At 43.9% G+C, this 14,812-nt stretch overlaps 1 protein-coding gene across 1 annotated transcript; it reads right to left on the bottom strand.

The window, feature by feature from the left end:
* Positions 1–891: 891 nt before the first annotated feature.
* Positions 892–4,061, bottom strand: LOC107215352 (platelet glycoprotein Ib alpha chain-like). Its single transcript, XM_015651460.3, has 2 exons — positions 3,975–4,061; positions 892–3,413 (listed from the first exon to the last, which is right to left on the bottom strand). Exon 2 carries the CDS (start codon positions 3,408–3,410, stop codon positions 1,263–1,265), a length of 2,148 nt encoding a protein of 715 aa, XP_015506946.1. The 5' UTR covers positions 3,411–3,413; positions 3,975–4,061; the 3' UTR covers positions 892–1,262.
* Between the last annotated feature and the right edge of the window lie 10,751 nt (positions 4,062–14,812).

Here is a 14,812-nt window from a genome sequence, read left to right as displayed (position 1 = left end):
CCACCAATGGTGACTGTTGCCTCCTTGTCACACCTCCCTAAATGTTTGAGTGACATGTAGACAGGTGATCACAAAATTTTGGCCATCTCTGGAGTGCTTTGTTCTCATGTAATTCCTTACAAGTCACATCCATTGCCTTTCAAAGCCTCCCACCCTACTCCTTCATATCTGGCCATCCATAATTGGTCATGCAGAGGCATCAACACTTGCACTTTCCTTATTACCTGCCAGTGGAATGCTTTTTCCATGTGATTCAGTTTCACAGGAAAGAATCACATATTTGGGGCCAAAGTCAAGAATAGGAGTATAAGTGTGCAGTTTTGAATGTGAGATACAAGAAGGATCTAAAGCTGTTAAAGAGTATCCGAAGGAGGCCAGAAATGGGGAAGGGTCTAGAGGGGAAGGGTATGAGTAGCAGTCAAATGAGGGCATTTGACATATTCAGTCTGGAGGACATCAAGGGGAGACCTCATTGCAGAGACCTCCCCTGAAGGAAGGCAGAGGGCCAGCTCTGTTCTGACCCCAGGAACAACTGGAGCTGTGTCATGAGGGCATCCCAATGGATAAATATTAGGAAAAAGCTCTTCTCCCAGAGCGTCGTCAGGCACTGAACAGTCTCCCCAGGGAATGTCACAGCTGCAAGGCTGCCAGAGCTCCAGAAGTGTTTAGACAATGCTCTCAGGCACAGGGTGGGATTGCTGGTGTCTGTGCAGTGCCAGGAGTTGAGCTTGATCTTCAGGGGTCTCTGCCAACTCAGGATATTCTAGGATTCTGGGATTCCATGGACTTTTCTTCCCTGTCTTCACTCTTCCAAATACTGAAGACAAATTTCTAATTCACTGTGCCCTGCCTCGACTTGTGGCAGGTCCAGTGAAATTAAGCCAGCACCCCTTTTAAATTCAGGCACAGAATATTTATTATGTGATTAAGAACCTGGCACTGAGTAGAAAAGTATATTGCATCTTTGTGTGCATAATTTGAACAGAAGCAGTTGCAACATAGCACAATGTAAATTCTGCTTGCCCTCAATTACCCCAAAACCAGTGTGTGGCAGTGACAGTCCCAGTCAGTTTAGGACATTATTTTCCTCTGCCAAATACCCAAGTAATTATTTTAGCTCTGGAAACCTCAGGCTGTTTGAGAGTACTAGAGGAAGGAGCTGGATGACTTCCCCCTAGGCAAGTAGATCTTTCCCTTGTAAAACAAAGCATATAAAGCAGAACCGTGACTCTCAATCTCTTTCTCTGGGTGTACAGAATCATTTACATGGTGTTACCTGCATATTTCACTCTGACATCACCAATGGCCTTGACACCTGTGTCTAGGCTGTAAGCAGATGGGGTCCTCAGGAAGCCAAGGTCTGTGACCATCAGCTTCCTGGAAAAAGGCTTGACTGATGTGTGCAGAGGACTGTGGTGAACCCACAGTTCCTTTGTAGTGCAGAAAGAGTAACTTGCAGGAGGACTGTGCTGTATCCCCAGATCTTTAATTGTGCAGTAGGTAACCTCAGGGCACAAGTCCACTTCCTTGATTGTACAGAATGTGGGTTGCTGGAGGGGTATTTTGAAACTGCTGAGATGCATCATAGGGTTTCCTGTTGACTCCCTCCATTCCTGCAGTGGATATCGCACCTCTTGGGTCTGCAAGGACTGGTGCCAGGAGGGTTTTCCCACCAGACACATCCATGCCATCCAACCTGCTAGAGCCAGCATGGTCAGGACCAGCACAAACAAGGAAGCCAGGTAGAGCACCCAGTGCAACAGGCAGCAGTGCCTCAGCACCCACTGCCCCCACTGTGGACCCTCCCCACCTGCCTGCAAACGCAGCACAGGTACAGCCTGTCCTGGGATGGAGCAAGGGCAGAGGGAAGGAGGAGCAGGTAGGGGGGAGCATGCAGGCTGGGTGAAATGTCTAGTGTCCAGGGGAGGTGGTAGTGTTGTGGCATGAGTGGAAAGCGTGGTGTTGGCCAGCATCGGAGGAGGAGATGGAGATATGACAATAGAAGAAGCTTCTTGCATGGCAGTAGAAGGCACTGCTGTGGAAGTAGTGAGAAATGTGCCAGTGGACCCCATGAGACTACCATAGATAGTGCTGGCAGCAAGAGTGGTTTGAGGATGGCCACTGGTGCTAGAAGGGTTTCTGCTTATAGCTGTTGGCAGCGAGGTGGCATTATCAAGGGTGGCAGGTCTGTGCAGGGTGATGGTAGTAGCAGCAGTGAGAATGGTAGCAGTGCTGGGGTTCTGTGGGGATATCATGGTGGGACTGGCTGGTACAGGAGTGGTGGTGCTGGGAGCTCTGATGCTTGTCAGCATTACAAGCAAAGTGCTTGGGGAAAGGGTGGAGGTACAAGGGGTGCTGAAGGAAGGTCTGGTGAGGGGAGATCCTGTGGTAGTGAGGGTAGGAAGGCAAGATGAGGTAACAGCACAGGGCATGGTAGCGTGCTCTTTGGGGATGAATCCATGTGGGGGGAAGATGGTCACGGTGCCTTTCTCTGTTGTTTCTTCCCCATAATTGTATTCATCCCCTCCTTCCTCATCTGCATCCTCCACAATGCTGCAGTTAAGCTTGAAGTGAATGATAGGCTTCTCCCTATGCTCAGTAGGGCTGTGGCACAGTACCTTCTCAGGTGCGACCTCCACCTTTGTTTCCTCCAGGCCCCGCTCTGGCTGATAAACAATGTCAGCATTCTTCTGGATCCAGGTCTGGAGGTAGTGCAGGTCACAGTTGCAATTCCAGGGGTTCTCAGTGAGGAAAACATACATGAAGAGACGCCCCTTTGGGAAAAAGTCAGTGGGCAGGGTCTGCAGCTGGTTTCCTGAGAGCCAGAGGGTCTCCAACTTTTGCAGGTCCTGCAGCAACTCCTTGGGTAGCTCTTTCAGGAGGTTGTCTGAGAGGTCCAACTCCTTGAGTGCTGTCAGCCCTGCAAAGGCCTCCCAGGGCAGCTGCTGCATCTTGTTCCCTCTCAAGTCCAGATTCTGCAGCTGTGGCACTGTGCGGAAAGCCCCCGGGGCCAGTGTCTCCAGGCTGTTGTGGGCCACAGCCAGGTGGGTGAGCGCAGGCAGGCCCTCCAGGATGGGTAGGGCTGCCAGTGCATTGTGGGAGAGGGTCAGCTCCTTCAGGGATGGCAGCAGGGCCCCTGTGTGCAGAGCCACCAGCCCATTGTTGGCCAGGTCGATGTCCTGAAGCTGGGTGAGGGGCAGAAAGGCAGCGGTGGAGAGGGACTCCAGGTAATTGTTGCTGAGAAGTAGGATGCCTGTATCTGCAGGCAGGTCTGGGGGCACTGCCCTGAGAGCCTTCCCTGTGCAGTTCACCTCCAGGAGGTCCTTGACCTTGTTCATCTCTGAGGGGCAGGGCTGGGCTGGGGACAACAAGGCCAGGAGAGTGACCAGGGTCAGGGCAGGGACCTGCATGGCCTGGAGGGGGAGAACCGAGGGGTGTGGGTGCAATCAGGCATGCACCTACACATTCATCACCCACACAATTCCCATGCAAGCACCATTTGCAGCAAAACTGGTTGCCAGACCCCCTGGCAACCTCTGAGCTCTGCAGCTTCTCCCTGTGATGGTGTAAGGGAGGGATGAACCCCACACCTACTGCCATCTTGTCCTTGGAGACCAGCAGATGACATTTTGGCCCTTTTGCCATCCTCATTCTCTTTCATAGTGTGAAACTATGAAAGTTCACACTGACTCACGGGCCTCTTCACAGCAATGCCTTCTACACTGGGGCAGCATTGCTGCCCTCACCACTGGACATACAAGCCATACCTCTGCAGTGTTTTTGTCCCAGCATACCCACACCCAGCTCAACCCAGACAAATTGTATGCTGGAAGAATTTCCCCGAATATGCTCTTACCCAACACCAGCTGAGCCCTTTGCTAGATTTGGAGGGTAGGAGTATGAATCATGTGAGCTTCCTGTGCACAGATGTGTCTTCCATGAGCAACTAGGCCCCTGTGAACACTGTGACTCACCTGTAGATCTTCCAATGTTTGCTCTCCTGCTGCTCTGCCTCCTCCTGCCCACAGACCAGACTGTGCTCTGGGTCAGTGCTAGCAAGGAGCTGCCCAGCCCTCTATCAGCACCCACAGTTGTGGGAAGGGAACTATGGTTTCCTGAGCAGCCAAACCCATCTCCTGTCTTTTCACACAGCCCTTTCTTTGGCTGCACTGCCACATCACTATCTCTCCTTGCAAAATGTCAACGAGGATCAGCAGGCATTGCCCCAGCAGCACATGGTTGTGGCCCAATGCAATCTGCACTGGATCCTGCTTGTTCTGCCGCTCAAACTAGTTTTCCCCTTAGGATATGCAGGAGCATTTGCAGAAAATAATTCAATTTGCTTCTGAAGAGAAAATGGGCAGGAGCATTGGCCACAGCTTCTGAGAAGGGGCTGAGGTAGTAATAAAATGACTATGCCCATGATGCTGGAGAAGCACTTGTGTCTGGATACAGGCCTATCTGGACCAGGATGCCTTGAGGCTCAGGACATCTTTTGTTGTCTGTGATAAGAGTGGGATGGACTCAAGCTCTCCTCCCCTAGCAACTGTAGTTTAAAGTCCTCTTCTCTAGCTTGGCAAGTTTGTGAGTGTTCTTTGATTTTTCTGACAGATGAACTCCATCTGCCCCCAGTAGATCAGATTGTTCAAAGCAAGTCTGATAGTCTAAGTAGCCAAATCCCTGGCTGTGGCACCAGTCCTGTAACCATCTGTTGATTCCCCAGATTCAACTGGCTTTCAAACCACTTCCCTTTGACTGGGAAGATTGATGAAAAAACTACCTGTGCTCCAGAGTCAGCAGCTACTGCTGCTCCCAGGGCTCTGTAATCCTTCTTGACGCTGCTCAGGCTGCTCTTGACTGTATCACTGGCATGCACATGAAACAACAGCAGCAGGTAATGGTGGTCTGTGCAAGGCATGGTAGTCTCTCAGTGACATCTCTGATATGAGTCCATGGTAAGCAGCATAATCTAGAGAGTACAGCAGACCAGTAAATAGTGCCTCCATACCTCTCAGAACAGAGTCTCCTCCTATAGTTACCCTCTTAGTTGTGATAATTATTATATGGGGAGCAGATCATGCTGTCCTACTAGTTGTTATATGGGGAGTAGATGGGGTTACCTTACTCATCTTCAGTGTCTCACCTGCTAAGTCTTTCCTGCAGAGCAGTGAAAGGTTCTTCAAGGGCACCTCTGTCTTCTGGCAAAGTTCTGCAAGAGCACCTGTGGCTTTGGGGGAAGACTATTCTTCCTTCAAGTCCTTGCTGTTTCATTCTTCCACACTGGCCCTCCTTCCTTCTGTGTGTATTCTCTTGGTCTTCTCCCCTTCTATGTGAGACTGGAGAAGTCTCTTGCTGTTTGGCTTTGTGCTGAAGGTCTACTGCAAATTGTGCTTGCAACCAGCAAACTCCCTCCTTCCAGGGAAAGAACTCCTTCTCAGCCTTCCTGCTACTATACAGCTTTCTCACTGCCTCTTGCCTTTCTCAACCACTTACCACAGGTGGTCCTCCACCTGGGCACACCTTTTGCAGGTAGATCTGCTGCCTGTCCCTGCCCTAAAGAAAGACTTATTCACTTCTTGCAATAAGAGATCTTCATTGCAGCACCTCCATTTGGCAGCTCTGTCTGGATGGAGGCACTGGCAGCAGCCAGGGTAGATGATGCAGATCTCTGCATCATGCATTGGAGTTGCAGCCTTTGCTCTCAAAGGAGTGTCCATCATTCTGCCTTTGGAGTCAGGAGAAATGTCTTCAACCTGTTGAAATGGCCACACAACATTCCTGGTTCATAGACAAAGCTTAGATGCAAGTTACAAATGGTATGTGTGATGGTAACTGCATTAGAGTACTCATCTGCAGATGCATTTCCCTCTTCTTTGGGGATTGAGACAGGAGGTGTCATTTTAAATAGAGCCTCTGATTCCCCAGGCTTTTTTGTTTCCTTTTACTTTACATTTTTACAGTCAGATACAACTGTGTGCTTTGGCTGCTCCATTTCCTAGACCCAATTGTTGGAAATTATATAACTTCTCTAATTATTAAATTAATAGTTTAATTAACTTCTAATTATTAAAAAAAAGAATAGTAACCAGTATGTAAGTTACATGTAGTGAGTTAGTCTTAAACCACTTTTAGACAGCATTTAGTAAAGTTGTCATATGCTCCTTTTATGGGAACACAGCTTGGGAAAATTACTGCAACTTTACATTTTGCTAAACTAACTCTGATATGCTTCAGTGAAAAAAGCCTGGGAGAGAGAGATACATTGTTGAAGCTGGTTATCTAGATTGCAGAATTTATGGATTACAAGGACCTTTTGCGGAAACCAGAAGATAAAGAGGAGACTAACAAAGACTCCGTATATGTGTTGGAAAGTCCCTACTGGAGGAAAAAGATACTAAAAAGACTAAAAATATGGACTAATTAGCATAAGAAGCAAGAAATCATCAGCCAATAGAAGATGGAATACTAATTATGAAAAAGTTATGTAATTTAGAACCAATAACATTAATTTCTTTGTTTGCTAAAAGTGTATAAATAAGTAAAAAAGTTTTGTATTGATGTCTGTATGGAGGTTGGAATTTTTTTGGCCATACATATACCTCTGGACCAAGGATAAATTAATACCTTACTTATTTACACTGAAAAGACTATGTTAGAGGGTTTTACTTATCCTGACGATGTTGGGGGATTTAGTAACAGAAGGATAGCAGAAGCATGTTAACAAGTAAGACTGGCTTGCCCCTGTTTTTTTGTGTTTTATATATTGCCTGGCTTGCATCTGTATTCCCACTGCTGAAGCAGTGGTGTCACTGCATAAAGTAAGTGCAGTGTGTTCTCCAGTGGGGTCTGGATATACAAACACTGGCTCTACTGCAGTTGTTGGTGGCTCTTTATCCTCTTCTGCAAGAGTGTATAGGGAGGCTGTAGCCTGAAGCTGAGTGAATGTCAGAGGCAACAAATGGATTTCTTTTGGGCATGTTCAAAAATGCAGTATGGGCTGTGAGTGTCTTCTAAATAATTTCAGCTACAACTGCTGCTAGGCCAGCAGCAGGGTGGAGTGACATTGCTGGGTCTCTCCTCTCCACTGTGGTCTGTGGTGTCTCCTCCTGCCAGCTTTCAGAAAAAAGAGCCTGGATGAAAACCCCACACAGTCCTGGTGGGCTGTGTAAAGCCTTCTGCCCAGGCTGAGGTGCTTTGTACCCCTAGCATCTGCCTAAGCAGTGAGTGCTTGTCCATCCTTCCCCTGCAGCAGTGTCCCCCCCTGGCTGATGTCTCTCCTGTACTAAAGAGGAGGGGACCAAACACCATACATGGTGTGGAATTGTGTATATTTGGTCTGAGCACTGCTGAGCCCTGGTGTGCTATATATGTACATCTGTAATAACATTGCTGTCTCCACAGAACTGTGGTATGCCATCGACATGTGACAGGATCTCCAATGCTATCTGCATATGGAAAGCTATATGTAGCACTTGTTATGTCCAAAAACCCAGTGCAGGTAAGACTGCAGATTCAGGTAGTGTTCAAGGTTAAGTTGCCATGTGTCATGATTTGACACTGGCCAAAGACCAGGCACCCACAAGAGTCATTCTCTTATCCTCTCCTGCTATAGTTGGGCAAAGGAGAGGGAAAAAGATGAGCAGAGTCAGAAGAGGATAATGAGAAGTAAAATAAGCCATTAAAACACCTTTCTTCCTCTCAAGCCCCTCCCTCCTTCCCATGAACAGCATAGGGAGACAGGGTGTAGGGGTTTTGGTCAGTTTGTGACTCAAAATCATCTTCTGTTCTCTCAGGGAGAGTCTGCTCTGCTGCGCATTGTGTTCCCTCCCATGGGCAGTCATCCCAAAACTGTTGTGGCACAGGTCGCTCATCCATGGGGTGCAGTCCCCTAAGGATAGGCTACTCTGGTTTGGAAGCAAGGGCTCTCTAACTTTGGAAGCAGGGGTCCTCTCTATTCAGGTCTCCCACTAGATCACAGCTTTCTCTAACATCCACCAGCTCCACCATGAGCACTTTTCCCATGGGCTGCAAGTGGATGGAGCTCTTCATCCCCCATGGACTTCATGCATGACAAGGGGACAATTTTTTTCACCACAGTCCTCACCATGGCCTGCAGAGGAATCTTGGCTGTGGTGCTTGAATCACCTCCTCCCCTTCCTTTTTTCCCACTGACCTTGGTGTCGCCATGTTGTTCTCCCTCACATGTTCTCACCTCCTTCCCTTCTCTGACTAGAAGAAAATTGCTGATTCTAGGTACCACTGCCAACAAGTTTTACTAGTTCAAAGATTCCTGCAGGATCTCACAGTGCCAAGAAGTTGATCTCAGTTAGGTTCCACATTGGGGAATTGCTCACCATGTTTCTGCTGCTGTCAATGCGGCCCTGCTGCCATTGCACAGTGGTGCTGCTGCTGTCACGCTGTCTCTATTGAACGCCTCTCCTCATGCAGGGAACTGGGAGGGGGAGCCACCACTGCCACCCCTGCCCTTTTGCCTGCAGCACAGCTGGCCCCTGTCAGCATTGCTTTACTGCTCCTGGAAAAAATTGCGTGTGTGCTGTTTTGATTTTCTTCTTAAATATGTCGTTACATGTGAGGCATTACTAACGTCTCTAATTAGACCAGCGGCACGTCCATCTTCAGAGCCATCAGAGATTCTCCAAAAAGCTCCCCTGTCTGTCCCACACTCCTGCTACCAACAAACCAGGCCATGCCAAATTAACACAGCTTGGCTACACAATTTTGCACACAACAGAGTCTCAGTTACCATCAGAGCAAACTGTGGGGCCACCCCCTTGCTTCACAAACATTTTAGCACTAGAATTCTTTTGGCCCTGTTAACCACCCACATACAATTCCAATTCCTTTCCTGGGCCTAGAAGAGCTAAATCTGGGGCATTAATCAACCTTTCTTTTAATTTTCTTACGTTCTGCTTTTCTTCTAGTATCTATACAACAAATTGGGACTATCTTGGGTTAAAAAGCCACAAAATAAAAAGTCCTTAATCCATGTCCTGCAAAAACCTATTCATTTTAAAAATTGTTACAGCTCCTCTTCAGTCCTGGGCAACGAAATCTCCAAGGTTCCCTGGGGCCCTTCTGTGCCAACACACCCCAAGCCTTCAGTCCAAACATACCCTTAACATTCAACCTCTCTATCACCTCTGCCTTCCTTTTAGACACTCCAAGCCTCCCCTGCACCCAGAAAATGGAACAATTTTGCAGTGGCTTCCCCTACTACCTCCTCCCATTCTCCTGATAGGAGCCAGTCTTTAGTAGCAATGTGAGGAGGGAACCTGGCTCAAGACAGTTCAAGGATCTGGCACTGTGGAGTGCCTGGGCTCAACAGCCCCACGTACTGTGCACCATAACTGGCAGGATAATAGTGTTATAGGGAGACACACACGGATCCAAAAGATCTGCCTTTAACAGGGATTTAACTACAGGCTGAAACCCTTTCGTTTCTTCCCTTGGAAAAGGATATTGCTTTTTAGACACCAGTTGTTCAGTGCACCTCAGAGTAATGTGGAGAGGCTCCATATCCAGTTTTCCATATCAAAAGAGTGCTAGCATTCTCATCACCCCTCACAACACTAACTCGCATTCCCAACTCCAGTCATCAAATTCCCTCTTAGCAAACCACATTTACAACTAGGAATAATCAGAAACTCATACTTTTCAAATCCAGCTCATACATTCACCAAATTCTCAGGGGCATTCCTGTGTTATTTTACACAAAATGCACCTGGTCACCTTTCTTACTTATCAAAAGAACATTACAACAATTGTTCCCTCTTTAATATAAAATTCAAATTAGACTGAGAAGTTAATGTGTCTATCAGTGTCATGAAAATTAATCCACAAACGCCAGAGATTTATGTCCAAAAAGGAGACAGAAGAGTCTGTTTACTTTATTTGAATAAAGGGAGAGGTCATGGGGCATTCCCCTGGATCTCTCAAATTTTTGGAGGACACAGCCTCCTTTTTATCCGAATTTCCCAGCCACATGTCCCTCTCTCTTTCCCCATTGGCTGAGGTACTTGAGAGGTACAGACTTCTTGGAGTGCCTGATACTTAAGATTCCCCACAAATGTATAACCCTCCCGCTTAATTTTTAGTTCTTATGGAATTTGTTTTTTCCCCATTGTTTCTTTCATCTTTTGATATCAAATTTCATTTATCAGCAAACTTACAATTTGTTTGTAAAGGAAAATATCTTTTTTCCATTCATCAATCAGTGGAATCCTTCCTATTGTTTCTTTTATCTCTCAGTGCTGGTTTTATCTACCAGCAGACCCACAGCCTGTTTGTAAAGAAAATCCGTCATTCTTCTCAATCCCACCTCTTTTATTTATTTTTTTTAATAATTGTCTTTATAAGCTTAAGTTATCATTGACTTAATTTCCTGTTCCTGGGTCTTTTTTGGTTTTGCAGTGACATCAGTTTCTGTCCTTTTGTAGCCATCTCTGGATCAGTAGGCACGGCTACTACCTGCATCCTTTTGATCACATGTTGAATAAGTTTTACTAAGCAAGAGATCATGCATGGTAAAAATTAGAGCTGCTACAGCACAAAAAATGCGGGCAGAGCAAGCTACTATTGGCTAGTACACACAAGTTTACATTCTTATCCTTGTACACAGGAACATTGTTTTACTTTCTACAGGCAAGTTTCAAGGATTTTAGCCCTTAATATCACGACTTATTTCAAAGGCTGGTTTGTGCATACAGGCCTTTACTAATATATAAAATACAGCAACACATGAGCTAACTTTCTTATTCCTTTTGTTATTTGTTTCACCACCTTTCATCTATCATTTAATTTTCCACACACTCCCCCTTCTTCTGCTCACAGTATTTTCATTTCCAAGCTCCCACATGAGGTTTCCACCTGCAGTTACATCCCAGATCTGTTTTGTTAGATCTGGACCAGAACTTACTGAAAAGGGTTTGAGTTCCATTCTGGTGTTGCCACTTCCACTGATAGTCACAGACAACATGTGTCTCACTTTAGGAATTATCTCAGGGGCAGCTTAAAAATAAGGAGTCAAAAAAACCCTATCCTTTCCCACTGCTTTACAGCCTTCAAAATCCTTTTAGTAACTGTGGAAGGAACACCTTACCTGGCTACCATTAGTGAGCTTAACATGTGTTTGATTCCATCTGCCTTGATATCTGAAACAGTCATAAGGAGGGTAGTTGAGGATCCAACAACCTATACCCAAATATAAAGTTCAGTCACAAATGGTTTTCCCCACATATATGCTTCCTGTTTTATTTAGAGAATAAATGCCTCTTTCAGAAGAATGAAGCCACCATGGACTTCTTTCTTCATCCCAAATTCCTGTTCCATTATGGACTTTACTTAGGATGCTAACCCACTATTTAGGTTTGACTGGGCTGGCCACCCATGGCCAGTTTTCAGATCCCCCTGGCCCTCTGCAGACCCAACAATTGCTAAGGTTGAAGGTTTTTGCTATTTCTTCTTCTAAGGTTAAAAATTACTTTCCCACTCTTGGCCCCAACCTAACTGACAATATAAAGGTAAGATTATTAAGAGAAACATTCTAATGGTGTAATCTAATCTCCTAACCTAATTTTCACTTCCACTTTGTCATCTGCACCACCTGTGGCGAGTGAAGGCACAGAAAGCAATTAGCATAAAGAAAATAAAGACAAGGAGAATTGGGCCCCAATGAATGGAGATCCAAGAGAAGGGATGCCCACACAAACTATTTCAGGAGTGTCGTGGTTTAAAACCAGTAACTAAGAAAATTACTTATTTCTTGCTGTGAGATATGGATTAGAACAAGAGCAAAACAGGCATAAAACTTAAAAGGAATAAAGAATGTTTATTGACAAACTACAATAATAAGAACACCAGAATAAACTTCCAGAAAAACCTTTTCATCCCCTATCTACCCACTATTCTTTGTTCACATGACAACAGANTAGCAGGAATCTAATTCCATGCTCTATCTCCACAGATTAGGAATATGGAACTAAGTAATCGCTTTGGTAATTGTCCTGTGAGATTGCACTGTGAATAAAGGCTTTACTTTCAATGGTAGTAACGAGATCAGCTATAGGGTTGACTGCAGCTTAGTGCTACATTACTTTGTTAGAATGACTTTTTGTCGGGGGTTTAAACATTATCCATCCACCTGAGGTATTGGTGGAACTTAACAAGTCTGATTCTTCTGAGGGTTGTAACATTGAGAACTTTGGTAATTTTTGTTTGCCAACAGGCTTCAAGTTGTCTTAATGTGAAGCCAACAGTGTGATTGCACTCTTGCAACATTGCCAATTGATTCAGTTGAGTCTCGTTACTAACTAAACCTTTAAATGTTGGAGGATCCCATTCAGGGACTCCTATGAGACAGGTGTGAAAGGATCTCCAGGTGTGGCTAGGCTCAGACACACTGACCTTTGGCTAGTTCAATGTGCCAGAGTGACCCATATGTTCTGTCGCCTTTGGATATTAGTTAGCAGACAGTTGGTCATGACTATAAACAGCACAATTACCATAAGCAGTTTTTTCCATGTAAATGACATCATATTTGCAAACTCACAGCTAAAACTTTAACATTAAATGAACTTTCAAAGATGCTTGCACTACCTCTTGAAGGGGGAATACTTATACTTTATACTAACATAACAATTACTACACAGGCTAAACACTTAAACTATTACCTAACTACCTTTAACACATGTGCTCTGGTATATATATAATCTAAGCGTGAAAGCAATTTGCAAAAAGGGTAAACACACAACTAAAATTTGTTTCGTGCACAATTAGATAGAGTCTCTGCACTCTTCTCAGATCTTCACAGGATTTCTCTAACACAATTCAGTCCTGGAACGTTCACTGCTCCCGTGATGCCAACTGGCAGCTGATCGGTGACTGAGGGCTTTGATGTTCAAGTTGTTCTTCAGATCCTTCTAAATCTTAAAACAAAGAATAACTGAGAAATTGATAGAAACACCACATCATAATAACAACATAAAATTTCTGTCTGTGTAGTATTCAGACACAACTGTGTCCTGACAGGTCCATTTCTGATCCATGTCTGGAGTACCAAGGCTGTGTGGTGACTTCTCTGTTCACTGGATCTCGTGTGTTCAGAGGCACACAGTCTGGTCAGATGGACAGGTGACCTTTTTGAACCTGCCAACAAAACACAGACACTTCTCTCTTTGAAGTTAATTAATTACACCAAATAAATGCTTTTAGGGCATCAATCTCCCCCGTTTTCTTAAAAAAAAATAAAATGAGATGTACTTCTGGAATAAACATCAACAGCAACACAAAACCATATACACAATTAATAAGAACTTATACCGGTTAAAAATCAATTAAATCATAAACATTATTAATAACATATGTAATATAAAACTACTATCAATTACTAAAACACGGCACCAGCATCCCATAGTTAGCAAACAAACAGAAACAAAAAAAAAATCAGTGAAGGATTGGATAATCACCTCCGGAAATGATTCTCCAAGCTCACTTCAAAATTGATTCAGCTGTCATATTAATAGGGTCAAATTGCTGAGTGAAAAACTGACTCAAATACTGATTTGGGACAGAAAACATCTGGATCTGTTGGCAAACATTCTGACCAGGTAAAGTCAAGGCTTGGCCAGGGCCTTAGGCTTTAAACTGGAAAGATGCCTCTTAACATATTTCTAAAACAAGGTTCTCAATAGTAGCAGCTATGAGATGCTTACAGCACAGCAAACTGTTAAAATGCATTTGTACAAGGCAAATTATCAGAAGCCTTAGGTACCAGACCAATTAAACAACTCAGCAGTTGGTTTAATCTGAAGCCTCTCCCATGGCAGCTGATCCTCAGTAATGGTACATCTTCTTAAAATTCTGGAAACACTGAAAAATAATAAATCTATAAAAAACAAAACTGCAGAGATTGCAACAACTAATAGAACTCCCGGTGAATTCAAGGGTGTCACAGACTGCATTCACTTCCATTGACAAGCAGGTGTTCACCAGTGTTCCATCACTGCTTGTTTCAGTTGTGGCTATCATCATCTCTCTAGAAAAATAACTATACTTTGCAGTTTAAACAAGTGTTTCCAATAAAACATAAAACTATTTAAATTAGACAATATTTAAACCAACAATAATTATTTATAACAAAAGGAAATAACAAACTTAACCTTAAAAGAATATCTAAGTTAGAAAACTTAACTTAAAAACATTCAAGCCTAAACATTATAAAACTTGACTATCCTTAATTCTGCTAACACTTAATCTATATTAAATGAAAACATAACTTAATCTTATTCTGTTACTACAAAAAGCAGCTAAAAGTTTGATATATACCTTTTAAACACAACATAATAACATGGATTCACTATAAAGATTATAAAAATGTAACAAATCCATCACAATTCTATGTCATCTAGCTTTGAGAATAACCCACAACAACCGCAAATATTACTAAAAATACTTATTTATAACAGGAATTTGCCTAGTATATGCTTAAATTGGTTAGGATTTAAAAGTGTAGTTTTTCTAGAGAAAAACCACAACAACATGGGATTTAGCAGGTTGCCATCCAGCTTTTGTAGCACTTTTCAGAAGCATTAAGTCCAATTTTTAAACTAAAATCCAAAATCCAAATTGGTATATATGCAGTTATATGTGTTTTATATAACAAAAGGACTCACATTAAAATTACCTTATTAAAATTGTGGAAAAAACAAGCAAATGGATAATATATACTTTAACTTAACTTTGTCTTGTACAGTAAAGTTCTCTTAACTAATTATTTTTTAAACCACAAATCTCT

This window comes from Parus major, chromosome 28, assembly GCF_001522545.3.
Source record: "Parus major isolate Abel chromosome 28, Parus_major1.1, whole genome shotgun sequence".
NCBI lineage: Eukaryota > Metazoa > Chordata > Aves > Passeriformes > Paridae > Parus > Parus major.
Note: the sequence above shows the minus strand (reverse complement) of the source record. Positions and strands in the feature narration are given on the sequence as shown.

Bases quoted from the DNA above. Each gene is read 5' to 3' on its own strand.
- LOC107215352 (XM_015651460.3), bottom strand. From the start codon at position 3,410: ATGCAGGTCCCTGCCCTGACCCTGGTCACTCTCCTGGCCTTGTTGTCC.